The 19,319-nt window shown below is 41.8% G+C and overlaps 1 protein-coding gene across 6 annotated transcripts in view; it reads left to right on the top strand.

Moving 5' to 3' along the window:
* Positions 1 to 19,319, top strand: part of ZCCHC17 (zinc finger CCHC-type containing 17) — a 168,444-nt gene that overhangs the window by 49,144 nt on the left and 99,981 nt on the right. For 5 of the 6 annotated variants that reach the window (XM_045376125.2, XM_065526041.1, XM_065526050.1 and 2 more), the window contains 3 exons: positions 161 to 261; positions 2,373 to 2,518; positions 18,396 to 19,301. In XM_045376125.2, coding sequence (XP_045232060.1) covers positions 161 to 261; positions 2,373 to 2,518; positions 18,396 to 18,557 — 409 coding nt within the window. In that variant the 3' untranslated portion in view covers positions 18,558 to 19,301. Of the gene's footprint in view, positions 1 to 160; positions 262 to 2,372; positions 2,519 to 18,395; positions 19,302 to 19,319 lie in introns of those variants that run through there. The other variant, XM_065526051.1, reaches the window with a different exon arrangement.

The following is a 19,319-nucleotide window of genomic DNA, read 5'->3' as shown; positions in this document are numbered from 1 at the left end:
TCACATAACTGCATTTACTGCCTGTCTTGTTCTGCCGAAAACTTTCTTTCTTTCTCCACTTTCCCTGCCAAAAACAAAAAACCAACATACAACCTTACCTTGTAGTGTCTCTGGCCATATCTCTTAAGGGGGCCAGCAGTCAGTATCTTTTTCATTATAGGCAAGAAGAGAGGCGGAGGCGATCCTTCCAGGATTACACTGGGCAGAAGATCACCCTTGAGGCTGTCTTGAACACTACCTGCAAGAAGTGTGGCTGTAAAGGTAGGGTGAAGCCTCTGCCTTTTCCACGTTTCTCTCCTTGTGGATGGACCCTTTTCTGGAAGAAGGAGGCAGCTCAGTGTGAGTTTAGTTCACCCCGTTTTTTAGCCAAGTGATGGCCTTTGCTGTTATTTCCATCAGACTCACATCAGAGTTCATGGGGTGATGCATTTCCTGTTTTCTTTTCTGAGTGCTGGCCCTATCAGATACTATACCACTACCACTACTCCTCCCATCCCACCCACAGCTTATGCCTTGTCTGGGCAAGACCCCCATGAACTATGCCAGGAGGGGTAAGAGTGTTGGATTATGATTAACATTCTAATTTTATCTCCAAGGATGATGATTCTGCAAAAATTAAGCAACTTGGAAATATATAACTTAAAGAACCACATCAGACTTTTACCTTTTTATCTCTTTAATGTCAGAGTTCTGAATACAATACCCTTTTACAGAATATTGAATAGGGAATACAGGATACTCACTTCTTTTTAGCTCTGTTTCCTCAGGTTTCCTCTACTCTTACTCAAATATTAAAAGGTCTTTTGGCCTGATTTCCCTAGTTGGAGCTATAATGAGAGAGATTGCCAGCTTCTCATTTTCAGGGTGACCTCAGTTGTCATCCTTTCTCCCTAGACTTCCATGTATCCTGCTGTGTTGATTTTTCTACAATAACTGGTAGCAGATTTGTGCCCTGGTTGAAGTTGTGGGGTTTTAAACCCCTGCTTATCATTAGCGTAGAGGGGAGAAGGAAAAAATAAAATTGAGAGAAAGAATACCTCCTCAGGAAAACTGTGGGAACATTCCAGGTATTTGGAAAACTCTGCTATATTTCCCTTCCAGGTGCCACCCAGCTGCTGGACCCAGAGGTACAGAGTACTTTACACATAGCTTTTCTTTTCTTTCTTTTTTTTTTTTTTTTTAAAAGATAGGGTGACCCAGCCTGAAGTGTAGTGGTATGATCATGGCTCACTGCATCTTTGACCTCCTGGGCTCAAGCAGTCCTATCTCAGCCTCCTGAGTAGCTGGGACCACAGGTGTATACCACCATGTCCAGCTAATTTTTAAAAAATTTTTTGTAGAGACAGGGTTTCCCTGTGTTGCCCAGGCTTGTCTCCCTGGGCTCCAATGGTCCTCCTGTCTCAGCCTGCCAAAGTACTGAGATTACAGGCATAAGCCACTGTGCCCAGCCCACGCATAGCTTTTTGATTATCTCATACAATTCCTCTGTGCCCCTAAGACAGGATCTACCACAAACTCAGACACAACTAGCAGTGTAGAGCATAGTGTCTGTTAAAGGGCCCCTCAATACCACTATAGGCTCAGGGAAGGTGAGGGTCCTTTAACCTTAACCATATCCAACAGGCATTACATAAAGAAGAGAAGAATAATGAGAGGTGGAATTTGTCCCAGTTACTAAAGGTCAGGTCAAAGGTAGTTGGTTTTGGTGCAACAGAAAGCACAGGGCAGGGAGGCATGAGACCCAAGGTAAGTTTGAACTCTGCTTCTGTCTATGTGACCTTGAGCTACTTCTCAACTCTGGGCTTTCATCTTCCACAAATGTAGGATGGATTTGATGATCTCTAAGGTGCTTGCCAGACCTGACAGTCTGTAAATGTTCAGTGCCCCTAGGTGACTGTGCCTATTTCTCTGTGTGTTAGCTTAGATGTCAGTGCCCACTTGCTGCCAGCTACCTACAAGCTATCTTCCTTTAGGGCTTGGCCTGCCACTCAGCTCCCTCTGCTAAGCATCCTGCTCTCTGGAGCAGTCTTTGATTGTCAGGAATATGTTCCAAAATAGATCTTAGGAAATTAATAAGCCCCATTGCCAATGGAGGGCAGTACAAACCTGCATCCTCATATCCCCTGCCATTTTGAGAACAGTACCAGTGTTCCCCACAGCCCTAAGAACAGCTGCTAGTGTGACTGTGGTTGAGTGAGCAGTGCCATGTTGAGGTAGTGGAAAGTCTACTCTGAATCAAACAGCTGCTTTGAATGAACCCAACAATATTTCCTGAGCCAGCTAGCCCATTTCAGGAGCCTTGGGGGAAGATTCACTTGCTGAGAGGAGAGACTACTTACTTCTTCTATACCTTTTCTACTTCTCTGCTACAGGCCACTTTGCAAAAGATTGTTTCATGCAACCAGGTGGGACCAAATACTCTCTGATACCTGATGAGGAAGAGGAAAAGGAAGAGGCAAAGTCAGCAGAATTTGAGAAGCCTGTCCCCACAAGGAATCCTTCTAGAAAAAGGAAGAAGGTGAATTCTACTTTGCTTTTGTTTTATCTTGTCTTTTTCAGGTTTTAAGAGGAAAATCTGAAAAGCCTCATGCAGCAGTACACACCTGTAGTCCCAGCTACTTGGGAGGATAAGGTGGGAGGATTGCTGGAGGCCAGAAGTTTAAGGCTGCAGTGAGCTATGATTATGCCTGTGAATAGCCACTGCGTTCCACTCTGAGCAGCGTAGTGAGACCTAATCTCTAAGAATAATTTTTTTTTTATTTAAAAAAAATGAAAAATGAAAATGTGCTTTTTGCAGAAATTTTAGAAATACTGAAAAACATGATGAAGCAAACCAAGATCTTCTTTAATCTTTCCACCCAAAGAAACTCTTATAGCATTTTGTGGTATATTCTAATCTTTTTTCTTTTTTTGAGACAGGGTATCTTGCAGTGGCACGATCTTGGCTCACTGTAACCTCTGCCTCCCAGGTTCAAGTGATTCTCATGCCTCAGCCACCTGAGTAGCTGGACTACAGGCATGCGCCACCATGCCCGGCTAATTTTTGTATTTTTAGTAGAGATGAGAGTTTTGCCTTGTGGGCCAGGCTGATCTCAAACTTCTGGCCTCAAGTGACCCACCCGCCTTGGCCTCTGAAAGTGCTGGGATTACAGGCATGAGCCACGACACCCATCCACTTTTTTCTAGGTAATAATAAATGGAGATATATATAGCTACACATACATGTAAATACAAAATTGTGGTCATACTAGGTATAGTTTATACCTTTTTTTCATTTCACTTATCAAAAGAATTTCCTAGTATCCTTAAGTATTCAAAAACTTGATTTAAGAGCAACATAATATTCTACCCTATGGCTGTGTGATGATATTTTAAATTATTTTCCTATTACTGGATATTTTTTATTACTTCCAACCTAAAGTTTTGGCCACATCTCTTATTGTTTTCTTGGATAAATTCCTAAGTAAGATTACTGAGTTAGGGCTTTAAGGCTCTTGATACATTTTATCAGATTGCCTTCCCAGAAGATACTTATCTGTCCCCAGCAGTATATCAGAGCACCTGTCTCACTGAATTCCATCTCCTATATCTACTACTTTTGGCAGAGCAATTCATAAAACAGATACTATTGTGTCCAGAAAGAAAGAGTGCATTTGTAACATGCTACACAGGAAATAAAAACTATTCTGTAGGTTGATCAGGAAATATTTCTTCTATCACGCAGGATTTTTCTAACTATGGCCAGTATATTAACTTGTTTCGTTTTTAAATCTTTGGCAAACTTTTGTTGAGGGGTCATTTTGTACCAGGCATTGTAACTCTAGGAATACAAAAACTGTGATGAGGTTCTTGCCCTCAGTGGTTATTATCTATAGATTAAGTATTATCTTAATTTTCTGGGTGAGGAAAAGGTCTCATTATACCATTACAAGAATTAGCCAAGTGCATGAATAATAATTTCCCAATTTATATATTCTCTTTCTGGGTGACCCTCTCCTTACTGAGACTTTAGCTGCATTACTGACTTCCACATCCTTAACTAGGATGCCATGGGTACCTCAAACTTTGGCTGGAGTCAGTCAAATCCAGACTTGAGGCTCTTCTGTGCTATTTACTAGCTATTAATTTGGGCCTTTATTTTTGATTTTTTTTTCTTTTTTGAGATGAAGTGTCACTCTGTCTCCCAGGTTGGAGTGCAGTGGTGTGATGTCAGCTCACTGCAGCTTCCGCCTCCCAGGTTCCAGCAATTCTCCTGCCTCAGCCTCCTGAGTAGCTGGGACTACAGGCGCAAGCCACCATGCCTGGCTAATTTTTGTATTTTTTTTAGTAGAGACAGGGTTTCACCATGTTGGCCAGGCTGGTCTCAAAATCCTGACCTCAAGTGATCCGCCTGCCTTGACTTCCCAAAGTGTTGGGATTACAGGTGTGAGCCACCATGCCCAGCAAACCCGTTTTTTCATTTTCAATTCTTGCAGAGGGATGCCCGGCTCCCAAAAATAGATATAAAGCACTGACAAGTAAGTACCTAATTAGCGTTGGCTGTTGTGACAGCCCTAATTATCTTTTTTAGTCCTCCTTCCTAAACATACACATACACACTACCACCATCACCACTACCACCAAAACCCTTGTTTCTATCTTTCTATCATATATTACCTATTAATGGCAGAAATACTCTTCCAGTCTCCCAAAAAAGAAACTAATGTCATTTATTTTCTTCTCCTTTTCCATCCCACATCTAGTCAGTCACCAAGTCCTGGCAGTGGTGCCTTTTTAGTACATATCTCAAAATTCTTTATCCCATTCGCATTCCCAGTGCTACTGTACAGTTTATCCCCTCACTTCTCTTACATTCAGACTATTGAATGCTGTAGCCTAGGGAGTTTAAAAAAATACATATTTTTATTTTTTTTTACAAATACATATTTGTGTTTGTAAATATTTATTTAAAATATGTATTTTAGAATATTTTAAATATTCTAAATATTTTAAAATATGTATTTAAAATACATATTTGTATTTTACCTCTACCTCTTAGGTACCATGTTTACAGGGCCTAGGTCTGGGCTTTTTTTTTTTTTTTTTTTTTTTTTTTTTTGAAGCACCTATTTTGGCTGGGCATGGTGGCTCATGCCTGTAATCCCAGCTGAGGCTGGAGGATAGCCCGAGTCCAGGAGTTTGAGACCAACCTAGGCAACATAGGGAGACCATGTCTCTATAAAACATAGAGAAAATTAGCTGGGCGTGGTGGGGCATGGCCTGTGGTCTCAGCTACTCAGGAGGCTGAGAGGGGAGGATCGCTTGGACCCAGGGGATAAGGCAGCAGTGAGCTGTGATTATGCCACTGTACTCTGCCTGGGCAATAGAACGAGACTCTGCCTCAAAACAACAACAACAAAACCACCTACTTTATGTCACTGCCCACTTCCATTCATTGTTGATTTCTCACCTTATGCTTTAACTCTGAATGTTGGAGTGTTCCAAAGTAATCTCATCCTATCCTATGGTTTTAAATATCATCCCTATACTCATAACCCCCAAATTAAGTGCTTGTATCTGTATTTTATCCAAATCTGCATTGCTATTCTTGACTTTTTCTCTGGAACTCCAAATTTAGTTAATAGACTACCTACTTGATGTCTACATCTGGTTGTCTAGTTAGCATTAAGCTTAACACACCCGCAAAACTTAGTTTTCCTAGCCAAAGCTGCTCTTTTCACATTTGGCCCTGTCTCAGTGATTGGAACTCATTGACCCATTTGATAAGCCAAAATCTGCAGCCTTTTTGTATAGAGTTTTTTGTTTGTTTTTGTGGTAAAATAGACACAACATAAAATTTGCCATTATAGAAGTGTACTGTTCATTGGCATTAAATACATTCATATTCTTGTACAGCCATCACCGTCTTTCATCTCAAGACCTCTCTATAATCATTAAACAGTAACGTCCCCCCATTTACCCCTCCTCCCTGCACCTGCAACCACTGTTCTACTTTCTGTCTCGGAACCATATGGTATTTGTCTTTTTGTGACTGGAATATTTTACTTAGCATAATGTCCTTAAAGTTCATTTGCGTCGTAGCGTATGTCAGAATTTTCTTCCTTTTTAAGCCCAAATAATATTCTGCTCTGTATATTTATTTTTTGAAGCAGGATCTTGTGCTGTTGCCCAGGTTGGAGTGCAGTGGCACAATCATGTCTCACTGCAGCCTCAACTTCCCGGGCTCAAGTGATCCAGGAGTGTGCCACCACACCCAGCTAATTTAGTTTTTGTAGAGATGGGGTCTTGCTGTATTGCTCAGGCTGATCTTCAACTCCTGGCCTCAAGCAGTCTTCCCACCTTGGCCTCCCAAAGTGCGGGGATTACAGGCATGAGCCACCACATCCGGCCACATTTTATGTATATACCACGTTTTGCTTATCCATTTATTTGTGGTGAACACTTGGGCTGCTTCCATATTCTGGCTATTGTAAATAATGCTGCTGTGAACATGGATATATAAATATCTCTGAGACCCGACTCTTCTTTCTTTTTGGTATATACCCAGTAGTAGAATTACTGGATCATATATTCTGTTTTTAATATTTTGAGGAACCCCTCTATTTCCCATTGTACATTCCCATCAATAATGCACAAGGGTTCCAGTGTCTCTACATCCTTGCCAACACTTATTTTCTGGGTTTTGTGTTTTGGAGAGTAGCCATCCTAATGCGTGTAAAGTGACATCTCATTATCGTTTTTATTTGCATTTCCCTAATGATTAGTGATATTGAATATCTTTTCATGTGCTTATTGGCCATATGTTTATTTTCTTTGGAAAAATGGCTATTTAAGTTCTTTGCCTATTTTGCATAAGGTTGTTTATTTTTTTGTTGTTGATATGTAGGAATTTTTTTTTTTTTTTTTTTTTTTTTTGAGACGGAGTCTCGCTCTGTCGCCGGGGCTGGAGCGCAGTGGCCGGATCTCAGCTCACTGCAAGCTCCGCCTCCCGGGTTTACGCCATTCTCCTGCCTCAGCCTCCTGTGTAGCTGGGACTACAGGCGCCCGCCACCTTGCCCGGCTAGTTTTTTGTATTTTTTTAGTAGAGACGGGGTTTCACCGTGTTCGCCAGGATGGTCTCGATCTCCTGACCTCGTGATCCGCCCGTCTCGGCCTCCCAAAGTGCTGGGATTACAGGCTTGAGCCACCGCGCCCGGCCGATATGTAGGAATTTTTATATGTTCTGGATATCAATCCCATCAGAGATACATGGTTTGCAAATATTTTCTCCTAGTCTGTGGATTGTCTTTTTACTCTGTTGATAGTGTCCCTTTTTACCCCATCAGATTTAGATTTTTTAAAATAGTGGTAAAGAACATATAACATTTACCATCTTAACTATTTTTAAGTGTACGGTTCAGTAATGTTGAGTATATTCATGATAGTATTCATTGCACAAAAAAAATTTAATCTTGGTTAAGTTAAACTTACCTTTTTTCCCTCTTTGCTGATGCTCTTAGTGTCATATTCAAGAAATCATTGCCAAATCCAATGTCATGAAGCTTTTCCCTTATATTTTTTCTAAGAGTTTTGTAGCTTTAGCTCTTATGTTTAGGCCTTTGATCCATTTTGAGTTTATTTTTGTATGTATGTACAGAAACACTTTGCACGTAGATCTCTAGTTTTTAAAACACCATAGGTTGAAAAGACTGTGCTTTTCCCCACTGAATGGTCTTGGCACCCTGTTGAAAATCATTTGACCAAATAAGTGAGGATTTATTCTATCACTAGTCTATATGTCTGTCTTTGTGTCAGTACCACACTTTTGATTACTGTAGCTTTTTAGTACACTTTGAAGTTGGGAATTGTGGATCCTCCAGCTTTGTTCTTTTTCAAGATTGTTTAGGCTACTTGGGGTCCTTTGAAAGATTTCTTATGAATTTTAAGATAGATTTTTATATTTTTGCAAATTTTGATAGTGATTGCATTTAATCTGTAGATTGCTTTGGATAGTATGGACATTTCAACTGTACTAAATCTTCCAATCCATGAAAATTGGATATCTTTCTGTTGATTTATATCTTCTTTAATTTCAGCAACATTTTGTAATTTTCTGTATACATGTCTTTCATCTCCTTGGTTAAGTTTCTTCCTAAGTATTTTATTCTTTTTGATGCTACTGCATGAATTGTTTTCTTAATTTTTTTTCTGATTGCTCCTTGTTACTGTAAGAAACAACTGATTTTAGCATGTTGGTTTTGTATTCTGCAACTTTGCTAAATTCATTTATTCATTCTAACAGGATTTTTTTGTGGAATTTTTAGGGTTTTCTACATAGAAGATCATGTCATCTGTAAACAGAGAGAATTTTCTTGCAGATTTAGTTTTTTTTTTTTCTTTTGAGGCAGAGTCTTGCTGTATCGCCCAGGCTGGAGTACAGTCACATGATCGTGGCTCACTGCTGCCTTGATGTCCTGGGCTCAAGCCAGATCTAGATTTTTTTTTTTTTTTTTTTTTTGAGTTAGAGTCTCGCCCTGTCACCCAGGTTGGAGTGCAGTGGTGGGATCTTGGCTCACTGCAAGCTCTGCCTCCTGGATTCACACCATTCTCCTGCCTCAGCCTCCCACGTAGCTGGGACTACAGGCGCCCACCACCACACCCGGCTAATTTTTTTGTATTTTTAGTAGAGACGGGGTTTCACCGTGTTAGCCAGGATGATCTCAACCTCCTGACCTTGTGATCCGCCCACCTCAGCCTCCCAAAGTGCTGAGATTACAGATGTGAGCCACCGCGCCCGGCCCAGATCTAGATTTTTAACTGTGATTCTATTTGTATGTTCTAAGCATTATTCTTTCTCTTTTAACCTTTTAGAGGTTCCAAACATTATTCTTTCTCTTTTAACCTTTTAGAGGTAAATGGTACTTGTTACATTCCTAAAGTGGTTATATGGATATCTCACTTCTGTGGGTGTTTGGTTGAGTTATTTTTGCTGAATATATTGAGTACAATTTTTTATTCCTTTGTTTCTAAAGCTGCTTTGAAAGATGTATTTCAGTTCACCAAGCCAATTATTGAGGATCTGCTAGGTATGAGGCTCTTTACGACCTGCTTAGTCAATCTACTACCCAGCCCTCCATTGCCTTTCACTTAGTAGAGGAATTGTCTGATGAACAATGACAGTAATAATCATTATACATTATTATTTTGTAAAAGTATCTTTGGCTGGGCACGGTGGCTTATGCCTGTAATCCCAGCACTTTGGGAGGCCAAGGCGATGGATCACTTGAGGTCAGGAGTTTGAGACCAGCCTGACCAATGTGGCAAAACCCCGTCTCTACTAAAAATACAGAAATTAGCTAGGCGTGGTGGTGAGGGCCTGTAATCCTAGCTACTTGGGAGGCTGAGGCAGGAGAATTGCTTGAACCCAGGAGGCGGAGGTTGCAGTGAGCCGGGATTGCGCCACTGTACTCCAGCCTGGGCGACAGAGTGAGACTCCATCTCAAAAAAAAGTATATTTGTGTATATGAACTTCTAACTCATGAGCCCTCTTTGTTTAAAAAGTTTCCTAGGGAGTTTAGAAGGGTATAATTTTCCTCTTGATGCCCACTATTTCTACCAAGATAGCATCTAGCATCATTGTCCTTTCACCTCATTGTTAATCCTGTCATTATCTTTTATGCCTCATATTTGTTTAGTACTTACAGTTTATAAAATACCTTCATTTTTTGTTTCTTTTTATCATTATACAATCCTATGAGATAGCCAGAACAGGTATTATTGTTGGCCATGTTGGCCACCATTTTACACATGAGTAAAATGGAGCTTCAGAGAAATTGACGTAACTCACCGGAAGTCACACAAATATAAGAGATAATGCTGTAAAAAGAACCATGTCTTCAGATTACTAACAATATTCTTTTCTGTGTATCACACTTCAGCCATTTATTTAACTCTTCAGTTATTCATTTACTGAACAAATATGTATTATCTGCTTCATAGGTATCTAGCATTATGTTAGGTACTTGACATATCAGGATTCATCAGGTCAGTTTTTGGTGCATTTTTGTTTTGTTCCCAGCTACCGTTAGCAGCCATGTGATGTTATCTATTGATTTGTTTCTGTTCACAACTGTAAATCAAGATTCCAGCCCTCCTGACTGTTTCCTTTTACCTTCTAAATATTGGATTCCAGTAGGAGGTTGGTTTTCCTTACCAGTAAAATCTTCTGCCTGAGATAGCTTTTTTGGTGTGTAAGTGGCAGATTTGTACACTTGTTTCAGGGCTAGTCAGCTCTGGGAGCCAAATATGGAACTGAGTAGATTTGTGAAGGAACATGCCTTTAGCAGTCCATGATCCTGAGTTGGACAGTGGAGAGGAGGAATGCCTGGCATGTGGAAGAGCATATATAATAGTAACTCGTGAAGTTCAGTTAATGCATTTCTAACAGTCAAAAAAGTAACTCATGAAATAAAGATCATATAGTACCTACACTCAAGCAGCTAATCACATAAGGAGAAAGATAAGCAGCCAAGGTATGTGTGGTGGTAAAGGATAGAAACACATTCCAAGGAGGTTATTTGATCTTATGGACATCCAAGGACAGGAAATGCAGTGTAGTCAGGCCACCTAGGACTAGACCTGGAAAGTCTCATTAGGTTCTCATCTCTGTTTCTTCACAAGTCTGTTTCATTGCCTCACTTTTTGTAGTCTGGTGGAAGACAGTGCAAAGCCTCTAAGACAGAAAATGGTAGACCTGTTGAGGAACCACCAGAAATAGCCGAGGATAAGGAAAGGATGTCACCTTTTACAAATAATGCCTGGTACTTAATAGGAATACATGCACTAACTACCTGTGAATAGATAGACTTCATAATCTGTGCTCTCTGTCATTCCTTGGGTGTCTTCACTCAGTGAGACCTGCCCTCAGATTGCAGAGTCAATTAGGTATTGACTCCTGCTGCTGGCAGTGAGCGATAGTGAAGGGAGCAGGGGCAGGAGTAAGAATAGCACATCTTCCTAAACTTGAGCCTTCCCACCTGTTTTCATTAAAACGTACGTGTATTGAATGCCTTTTCCCAAAGTCCAGGATGCATTGGTTTAGTTGTGTGCATCTGGCATCATGAACAATTTTTGTCCCAGGGACTGAATGTTATAAGTAATTTTTCTTGGGCATAATTAGAATAAAAGGAAACTGTGTGTTGCAATTGGAAATGGGCTATGAAGTGGTTGGTAAAATAGAAATGGAGGTTTTGTAGTAAATCCCTGGATAATCTTCCGATGAACTTGTGGTCTGTGCTTTACTGGCGTCTTTCATTAATCATATGCCATCGTAGGTCTTTCTGTATCAGTGTTATGTTATGAGGAAGCATATGCCTTGGGGACCAAGCTGCCCACTGATTATAGTAAACTTTAGATTTATTTGATTCAGAATATAATTTTCTTTTGATTTTACTATATGGTTTTCTGCTGTATCATATATAGAAGAACAAGAAATAGGAATGTCATTCTTTGGCTGCAGTGTTAGCTCTGTCCTGCTGTCCAGAGAACTTCTTGTGGTGCCTATACAGAGAAAGGTTGCCAGTCCTGAGCCCACTCAGGGACACGTTCTCTGCCTATTCAGATAGAGTAGAGAGCGTTGCCCAGTGTTGCCTACTCAGAAGCCTTCAGTGGTTCCCTTTCTTCTATGGCATAAAGTCTAAGTTCCTTTAAGACTCTTCACAGTCTGCCCAGCTTCCTAGCATTGTTTCCCACCAATTTCTTCCCACACACTATACTCCAGCTTCATTCATTAATAGAGCTTCTACTGTGTGCTAAGCTCTGTTCTGGCCACTGCAGGTAAAGTACTGAGCAAAACAGGTAAAATCCCTATCTTCATGGCACTTAGATTCTAATGGATGGAGTCGACTGATACAGATAATAAACTGGTAAGCAAATACAAAATAGTAAAAATAATGTATCAAGTAGTGATAAGTGCTATAGAGAAAAATTAATTTGATTATGGGAGATAGGGAGTCCTAGAATGAGGATGTGGGGAGCAGGTGACTTTCATTTTCGATAGGATGGTAAGGCCAGGCCTTTCTTTCCTTTTTTTTTTTCTTTTTTCATTTGAGATGGAGTTTTGCTCTCGTTGCCCAGGCTGGAGTGCAATTAATGGTGCGATCTCGGCTCACCGCAACCTCTGCCTCCTGGGTTCAAGTGATTCTCCTGCCTCAGCCTCCCGAGTAGCTGGGATTACAGGCATGCGCCACTGTGCCCAGCTAATTTTGTATTTTTAGTAGAGACAGGGTTTCTCCATGTTGTTCAGGCTGGTCTTGAACTCCCGACCTCAGGTGATCCACCTGCCTCGGCCTCCCAAAGTGCTGGGATTACAGGCGTGAGCCACTGTGCCCGGCCTAGGCCAGGTCTTTCTCGTGTTGTTTGAGTGGATATCAGAAGGAAGTGAGGACACAGGCTATTCAGGTAAGTGGAGAGAGAGCATTTCAGCAAATGTAACAGCTGATGTTGGGAAAGAGTATGGCATGATTAAGGAACATTAAGGATGCCAGTGTGGCTACAGTGTAATGAATGAAAAGAGAGTGGTAGGAGAGGAAGTTAGATCAGAAGGAACCCAGGTCATTGGGGTCTTATAGGTGATTGGGAGGATTTCATCTTTCACTTGAGTGAGATGGATATTATTAGAGGTTTTGAGCAGAGGAATGACATGATCTGACTTCTTTTTAAGAGAATTATTCTGGCTGCTGTGTGGAAACTTAGATGCTCAGAAAGCAAGAGTAGAAGCAGTGAGTTGATAGATAATAATCCAGGTGAGAGATGATGGTGACTTGGACTAGAATGACAGTGGTAAAAATGATGAGAAAGGAGTTGAAGTGTGTATATATTTTGAAGATACAAGAGCGAGTGAGGATGGCATCAAAATTTTTGGACTGAGTAACTGGAAGATTTGAGTTAAGAGAAGAAATGCAGGAGAAGTAAGTGTCGGAGTAGGGAGCAGTCAGGAGTTTAGTTTGAGTTGCTATCTACACAGATGGAAAGAAAGCTGGGAGAGTCTAGGTTTGGGAGGGGGCGGGGCATAGAAATTGAGATGCCTATCAGATATTCAAGTAGACCGTAGAGTAGACAATGGATATATAGTTTGGAGTTCAAGGGAGAGGCCCAGGTAAGATATATAAATTTGGGAGTCATCTACACATAGATGGTATTTATGGTCATGAGATCACCTGCATAGTAAATATAGGGAAGAGAAGGGATTAAAGGACCGAGCCCCAGAGGGCTCAACACTTAGAGGTTATTGAGATGAGGATGAACTAGCAAAGAACTAGCAAAGAAGACTGGAAAGGAATAGCCAAGGAAGTTTGTAGAAAAGTAAGAGAGTGTGGTAGAAATAACATGAGGAATGTGTTCTAGGTAAGATGGTCTGTATCCATCTTGACTGACCAAGTAAATAAGACCCAATAATTGACCACTAGATTCAGCCACGTGGAGGTTATTGGTCATTTTGTTTGTTTGTTTGTTTTTGTAGAGACAGGGTCTCACTATGTTTTCCAGGCTGGTCTCAAACTCCTGGGCTCAAGAGATGCACATGCCTTTAGAAAATTAAGTACTGGCTGGGTGTGATGGCTCATGCCTGTAATCCCAGCACTTTGGGAGGCTGAGGCAGGTGGATCACTTGAGGTCAGGAGTTTGAGACCAGCCTGGCTAACATGGTGAAACCCCAACTGTATTTAAAAAAAAAAAAAAAATACAAAACTTAGCCGGGTGTGGTGGCATGCGCCTATAGTCCGAGCTACTTGGGATGACAAGTGATTCAAGGAGAATTGCCTGAACCCAGGAGCCAGATGCTGCAGTGAGCCGAGATGACACTACTGCACTCCAGCCTGAGTGACAAAGCAAGACTCCATCCTAAAAATAAGTAAATAAATAAAATAGAAAATTAAGTACTCAGTAAATGTTCACTGCTATATTCTTTTTTTAGTTTTTGCTTTTATTTTTGTTTTTCTCTCACACTGAGCTGCTGCTATCCTGTTTTAGAAATATGGTGAAAATGGGTAGATTAGCTGCCCTAGCAAGGGATATATGCTTTTCCTAGAGAGCAGTCTTTGAGATGTTTGAGCAGTGGCTTCTTCCCAGTGACCCTCTTGACCTGCAACATGGGCTCATACCCCTATGCCATTTAAAAATTTTTTTATTTTTAATTTTCTATTTCCATCTGATACTTGAATCCATGTCATTTTTTTACCCATTGTCTTCTGTTTCCCTTCTCACGTGAATGAAGTTGAGAGAGCAGAAGCTTGGTTCATCTTCTGGCTCTGTGTTCCACCACCCCAACTCCCAACTTTGCTTTTGAACTATAACTTTTTGGGTTTTTTTTTTTTTTTTTTTTTGAGACGGAGTTTCGATCTTGTTGCCCAGGCTGGAGTGCAATGGCACAATCTCAGCTCACCCCAACCTCTGCCTCCTGGGTTCAAGCGATTCTCCTGCCTCAGCCTCCCGAGTAGCTGGGATTACAGGCATGCGCCACCACACCCGGCTAATTTTGTTTTTGTGTGTGTGTGTGTTTTGTTTTTTGTTTTGAGACAGAGTTTCGCTCTTCTTGCCCAGGCTGGAGTGCAGTGGCGTGATCTCGGCTCACTGCAGCCTCCGCCTCCGAGGCTCAAGCGATTCTCCTGCCTCAGCCTCCCGAGTAGCTGGGATTACAGGCATGCGCCACCACACCCAGCTAATTTTGTATTTTTAGTAGAGACAGGGTTTCTCTATGTTGGTCAGGCTGGTCTCGACCTCCTGACCTCAGGTGATCCACCCACCTTGGCCTCCCAAAGTGGTGGGATTACAGGCATGAGCCATGGCAACCAGCCGAATTATAACTTCGGATGTGATTGTTCTTTTGTTCTGTAGCTCAAGGCTAGACACACAGGGAGAATGACACCATTTGCTGGAGGATTGGATTGTCTTTGTTCAGGCTGCAAACCAGCTTTTGCATCAAAGTTGAGGTCTAGAGAAGGCCATCTCCTTGAGCCCTTCGTGCTAGCTAGAGTACATGTTCCAGCATGCCAGGACTCTGTAGTGATTTGTTTTTTATCTTCCCTCCTCCTGAGCCTTCCTCGTTGAGAAAGAACAAAGTGGAAATAGTGCCAAACTCTTGTGTTAGAAAGTATAGTGGTTTTGCCGCTTTAACCTTGGTCGACTCACTTTACATTTCTGAGTTGCAGTTTTTCCATCTGTAAAATGGGAATAATAACTCATGAATTTTGACTCTACAGACTATTAGTGTAAGATAAGGATGCAAAAAGCTTGATAAACTAAAGCACTGTTTAGGTGTAAGGCAATATTATTACTCTCCTCACTTCTTTATCCAGACTGGACCAGGCTTGCAGGGAACTGGTGCCAGACTCTGTATTTTCATTTTTACTTTCCCAGTATCTTCCCCTATGTAAGGGGCAGAACCCAGTGAGGCTCCTGACCCCATAATATCCAAGACCGTGGACTTCCATGGTCTTGCCATCCAGGAAGGTTCAGCAACATAGCTAAACTTGATTTGCCAACTCTCAGCTCCCCCGAGCCATGGTTGGTTATAGCTTGGTAATGTGGGTCTGAGAAGCTTTGTTCCCTTCTCTCTACTCCATTGGAGATGCCAAGGAAGAATTGTTATTTCATCTCCTCTTAAAACATTGACTAGGCCGGGCGCGGTGGCTCAAGCCTGTGGTCCCAGCACTTTGGGAGGCCGAGACGGGCGGATCACGAGGTCGGGAGATGGAGACCATCCTGGTTAACACGGTGAAACCCCGTCTCTACTAGATACAAAAAACTAGCCGGGCGAGGTGGCGGGCGCCTGTAGTCCCAGCTACTCAGGAGGCTGAGGCATGAGAATGGCGTGAACCCGGGAGGCGGAGCTTGCAGTGAGCTGAGATCCGGCCACTGGACTCCAGCCTGGGTGACAGAGCGAGACTCCGTCTCAAAAAAAAAAAACAAAAAAAAAAAAACAAAAAGAAAAAACATTGACTTATCTCCTGTAGATGCTTGGCCAGGCTGTCAGAACATCCTGGGAGTTAATGAGAGAAAAATACATATAGCTCCCACTAAGTGACTATAATGTGTCAGGCACTATAGTTAGTGCTTATCTTGTTTAAACCTGATAGCATCCTTTGAAATAGGTACTTACTATTTCCAGTTTACTGAAAAGAAAACTGAGGTTCAAAAAAGTTAAATCTCTTGTTCTAGGTCACATAGTGAGTTAAGTTGCAGAGCTAGAATTTGAACTTAATTCTATCTTATTCCAAAATTTGTTGTTCTAATGACCATACCATGAGGCCTCCTGTTGCTATACAGAAAGAGGGGCCACGTACTACATAGGAAAACTCAGGAGATTTCCATTCATATGATCTACATGAAGATCCCAACTGTACCTATGCGATCTGGGACAAGCGGCTTTCAACTTTTCCAAGCCTTAGATACTATCTCATTAACTTGTCACCATAGGTGGTTTTTTTTTTTTTTTTTTGCTTGTTTGTTTGTTTGTTTTTTTTGGCAGGGGGTTATTTATTTATTTGAGGCAGGGTCTTGCTCAGTTGCCCAAGCTGGAGTGCAGTGGTGGGATTAGCTGCAACTTCCAGCTCTCGGGCTCAAGCGATCCTCCTACCTCAGCTTCCTGAGTAGCTGGGACTACAGGCTTGCGGGACCACACCCGGCCAATTTTTGTATTTTTAGTAGAGACAGGGTTTCACCATGTTGGCCAGGATCGTCTCAATCTCCTGACCTCATGATCCACCTGCGTTGGCCTCCCAAAGTGCTGGGATTACAGGCATGAGCCACCGCGCCTGGCCAATAGATGTTATTCTTATCTCCAATTTACATTTGAAGGGAACAGGCCTCAGTGAGTTGAGATGACTTGCCCACGGATGCAGAATAGTAAATGGCAGAGCCAGAACTCAGGTCCAGGTCTGTCTGACATCTGCTTCAGTGTTCTTTCCACCATTCTTCACAGCCAGCTCCTAAGACCTGGTGTATCATTCAGCTAGATTTATAGCTCTGAGTGTGCTGGTTGGAAGCTGGCATCCTTTTCTGCTCTTTCTCCTCCCACACTTTCTCCCGCTTCTTAGAAACCTTACAGAGGCAATATAGGTATTTGAAATTCAAAGAAGAGATTTATGCTGTGCTTAAAATCTGCTCATGCTGCCCCATTAGACACCTGGGAATCTGCCTCTCGTCCTTTGTATGGGTTTGTACTGTTACTTTGGTAGCATGGTGTGGTGGGTATAGTTTTGGGAAAGTTCTTTCTCAGCTCTTTTCTTTATGAATATAATCTTGCGAGGTGGCTATAAAGTTAGAGATGATGAATATTCAAGGGTAGAAAGTACAGGCTTATTATTTGATGGCAGTTATTTCCCCTGGCACCAGGATCTAATAGAAACCAGAATAGGAGTCAGGAGTTCTAAATTTTTTACTCCTATTCTTTGACCTTGGATATGTGAGTCACTGTTTCTAGATAGACTGGCTAGTCTTTAGGGACCCCTTTCAGCTTTAATATCCTGCACTTTAAAAAATAAAAGTAATAAGATGCTTGTTTTAAAAAAAATCAAATTGGACAGAAGTATTTGAAGGAAATAGTGAAAGACCCATATCCTTTCCCCCATTCAATTCATTCCCAACATGTAACTCTTATTACCAGTTTGATGTATCCTTTTCAGTGTTCTCTGTGTACACTAAATATACACAAGTATGTGTAACATACACACTTTATATCATATGCATGTATATATAAATACACATGTATGTGTTACACACACTGGAACCTACAATACATATTATGTCTTGGTTCTTTTACTTAACATGTTTTAGCTATTTTTTTCTTGTTGGTACTTAAAGATTTACTTTATTGTTTTCAATGTCTTATACTTTATTAAGTGTTGGCTGGGCATGGTATCTCACACCTGTAATCCCAGCACTTTGGGAGGCCAAGGTGGGCAGATTGCTTGAGTTTAGGAGTTTGAGGCCAGCCTGGGCAACATAGAGAAACCCCATCTCCATAAAAATTAGCAGGGTGTGGTGATGCACACCTGTGGTCCCTCCCAGCTACTTGGGAGGCTGAGGTGGGAGGATTGCTTGAGCCCAAGAGATTGAGGTTGCAGTGAGCTGTGATTGTGCCACTGCACTGCACTCCAGCCTGGGCAACAGAGCGAGACTGTCTAAAAGAAAATCAAGTGGTCCCCTGTTGATTATGTGCTATAATTTTTCCTTTTTTAGAGATGAGATCTCACTATGTTAGCCAGGTTGATCTTGAACTCCTGGCCTCAAGCATTCCTCCCACCTCGGCCTCCCAAAGTGCTAGGATTGCAGGTGTGAGCCATTGCACCTAATTATGTGCTATGATTGTTTAAAGCAAATATACACTACAATGTTGATTTTTAAAATTTTCTTTTCAGGAGAAGAAGAAAAAGAAACATAGAGATAGGAAGTCATCTGACTCTGACAGCTCAGACTCTGAGAGTGATACAGGCAAGAGGGCAAGGCACACATCAAAAGACAGCAAGGCAGCAAAGAAGAAGAAAAAGAAGAAGAAGCACAAGAAGAAGCACAAGGAGTGAGAGCAGAAAGAGTGTAGGGGGTGGTTGAGAGTAAGGAACCAGGAGCCTTGTTCCTTGAGACTCCTGGAAAGACTCAATAGTGAGAATATAGCCTCCCACCCCATTAACTTTGCTTCCATGGGAGATGGCTTCCCCTCATGCAACAGGCAGGTTTGGGAGTTAGAGGTCAAAAGCAGCTGCCTGAATGAGTTGTTGTTTCCTTGTCACTCCTGGTCCCTTTGCAAGTGAACCCTGCAGCTCACCCATTCATTTGCCCAACTTCTTCATTCAGCAGGAGGTCCTATTACCCTCTCCAGCTGCCACTGCCAGAGCTGGATTCCTGTAAAGGAGTCCAGGCTAGAGCCACAGAGACTGTTGTGGAGGTGAGTTCGACTGTAGTTAGAGAAGAGTGATTGGACCCTTCCTATTGGTCTGTCCTGGGCCGATTGGTGGGTGATCTCTCCTGCATCCAACATGGGAGCAGAGAGAGACTGGCAGCAGGAGGGGGAACATGGTGAGAAGTGGTGCTCACTTTTCCCATTCCTCCTAACATAGTTCTATGCTAGAAGTGGCACCCAGCGGCCACAGCTAGAAAAGTCTGCAGTGTGACTTAACTTGTGTATTGCATTCCAGCAGATGACTGAACCAGACAGCGAAGCCAAGATCATTGTTCTACTTTGTATTTACTACTGTGTGAATCAGTTGATTCTACTTCAGGTCCTTGCTTAAATTCCTGTCACTAAATGGAAATGTGTTTGGTTTTAAGCTTACCGAAAGTTATTT

The sequence above is a fragment of the Macaca fascicularis genome, chromosome 1, assembly GCF_037993035.2.
Source record: "Macaca fascicularis isolate 582-1 chromosome 1, T2T-MFA8v1.1".
NCBI classification, from domain to species: domain Eukaryota; kingdom Metazoa; phylum Chordata; class Mammalia; order Primates; family Cercopithecidae; genus Macaca; species Macaca fascicularis.
This window is presented reverse-complemented; position numbering and strand designations above follow the sequence as displayed.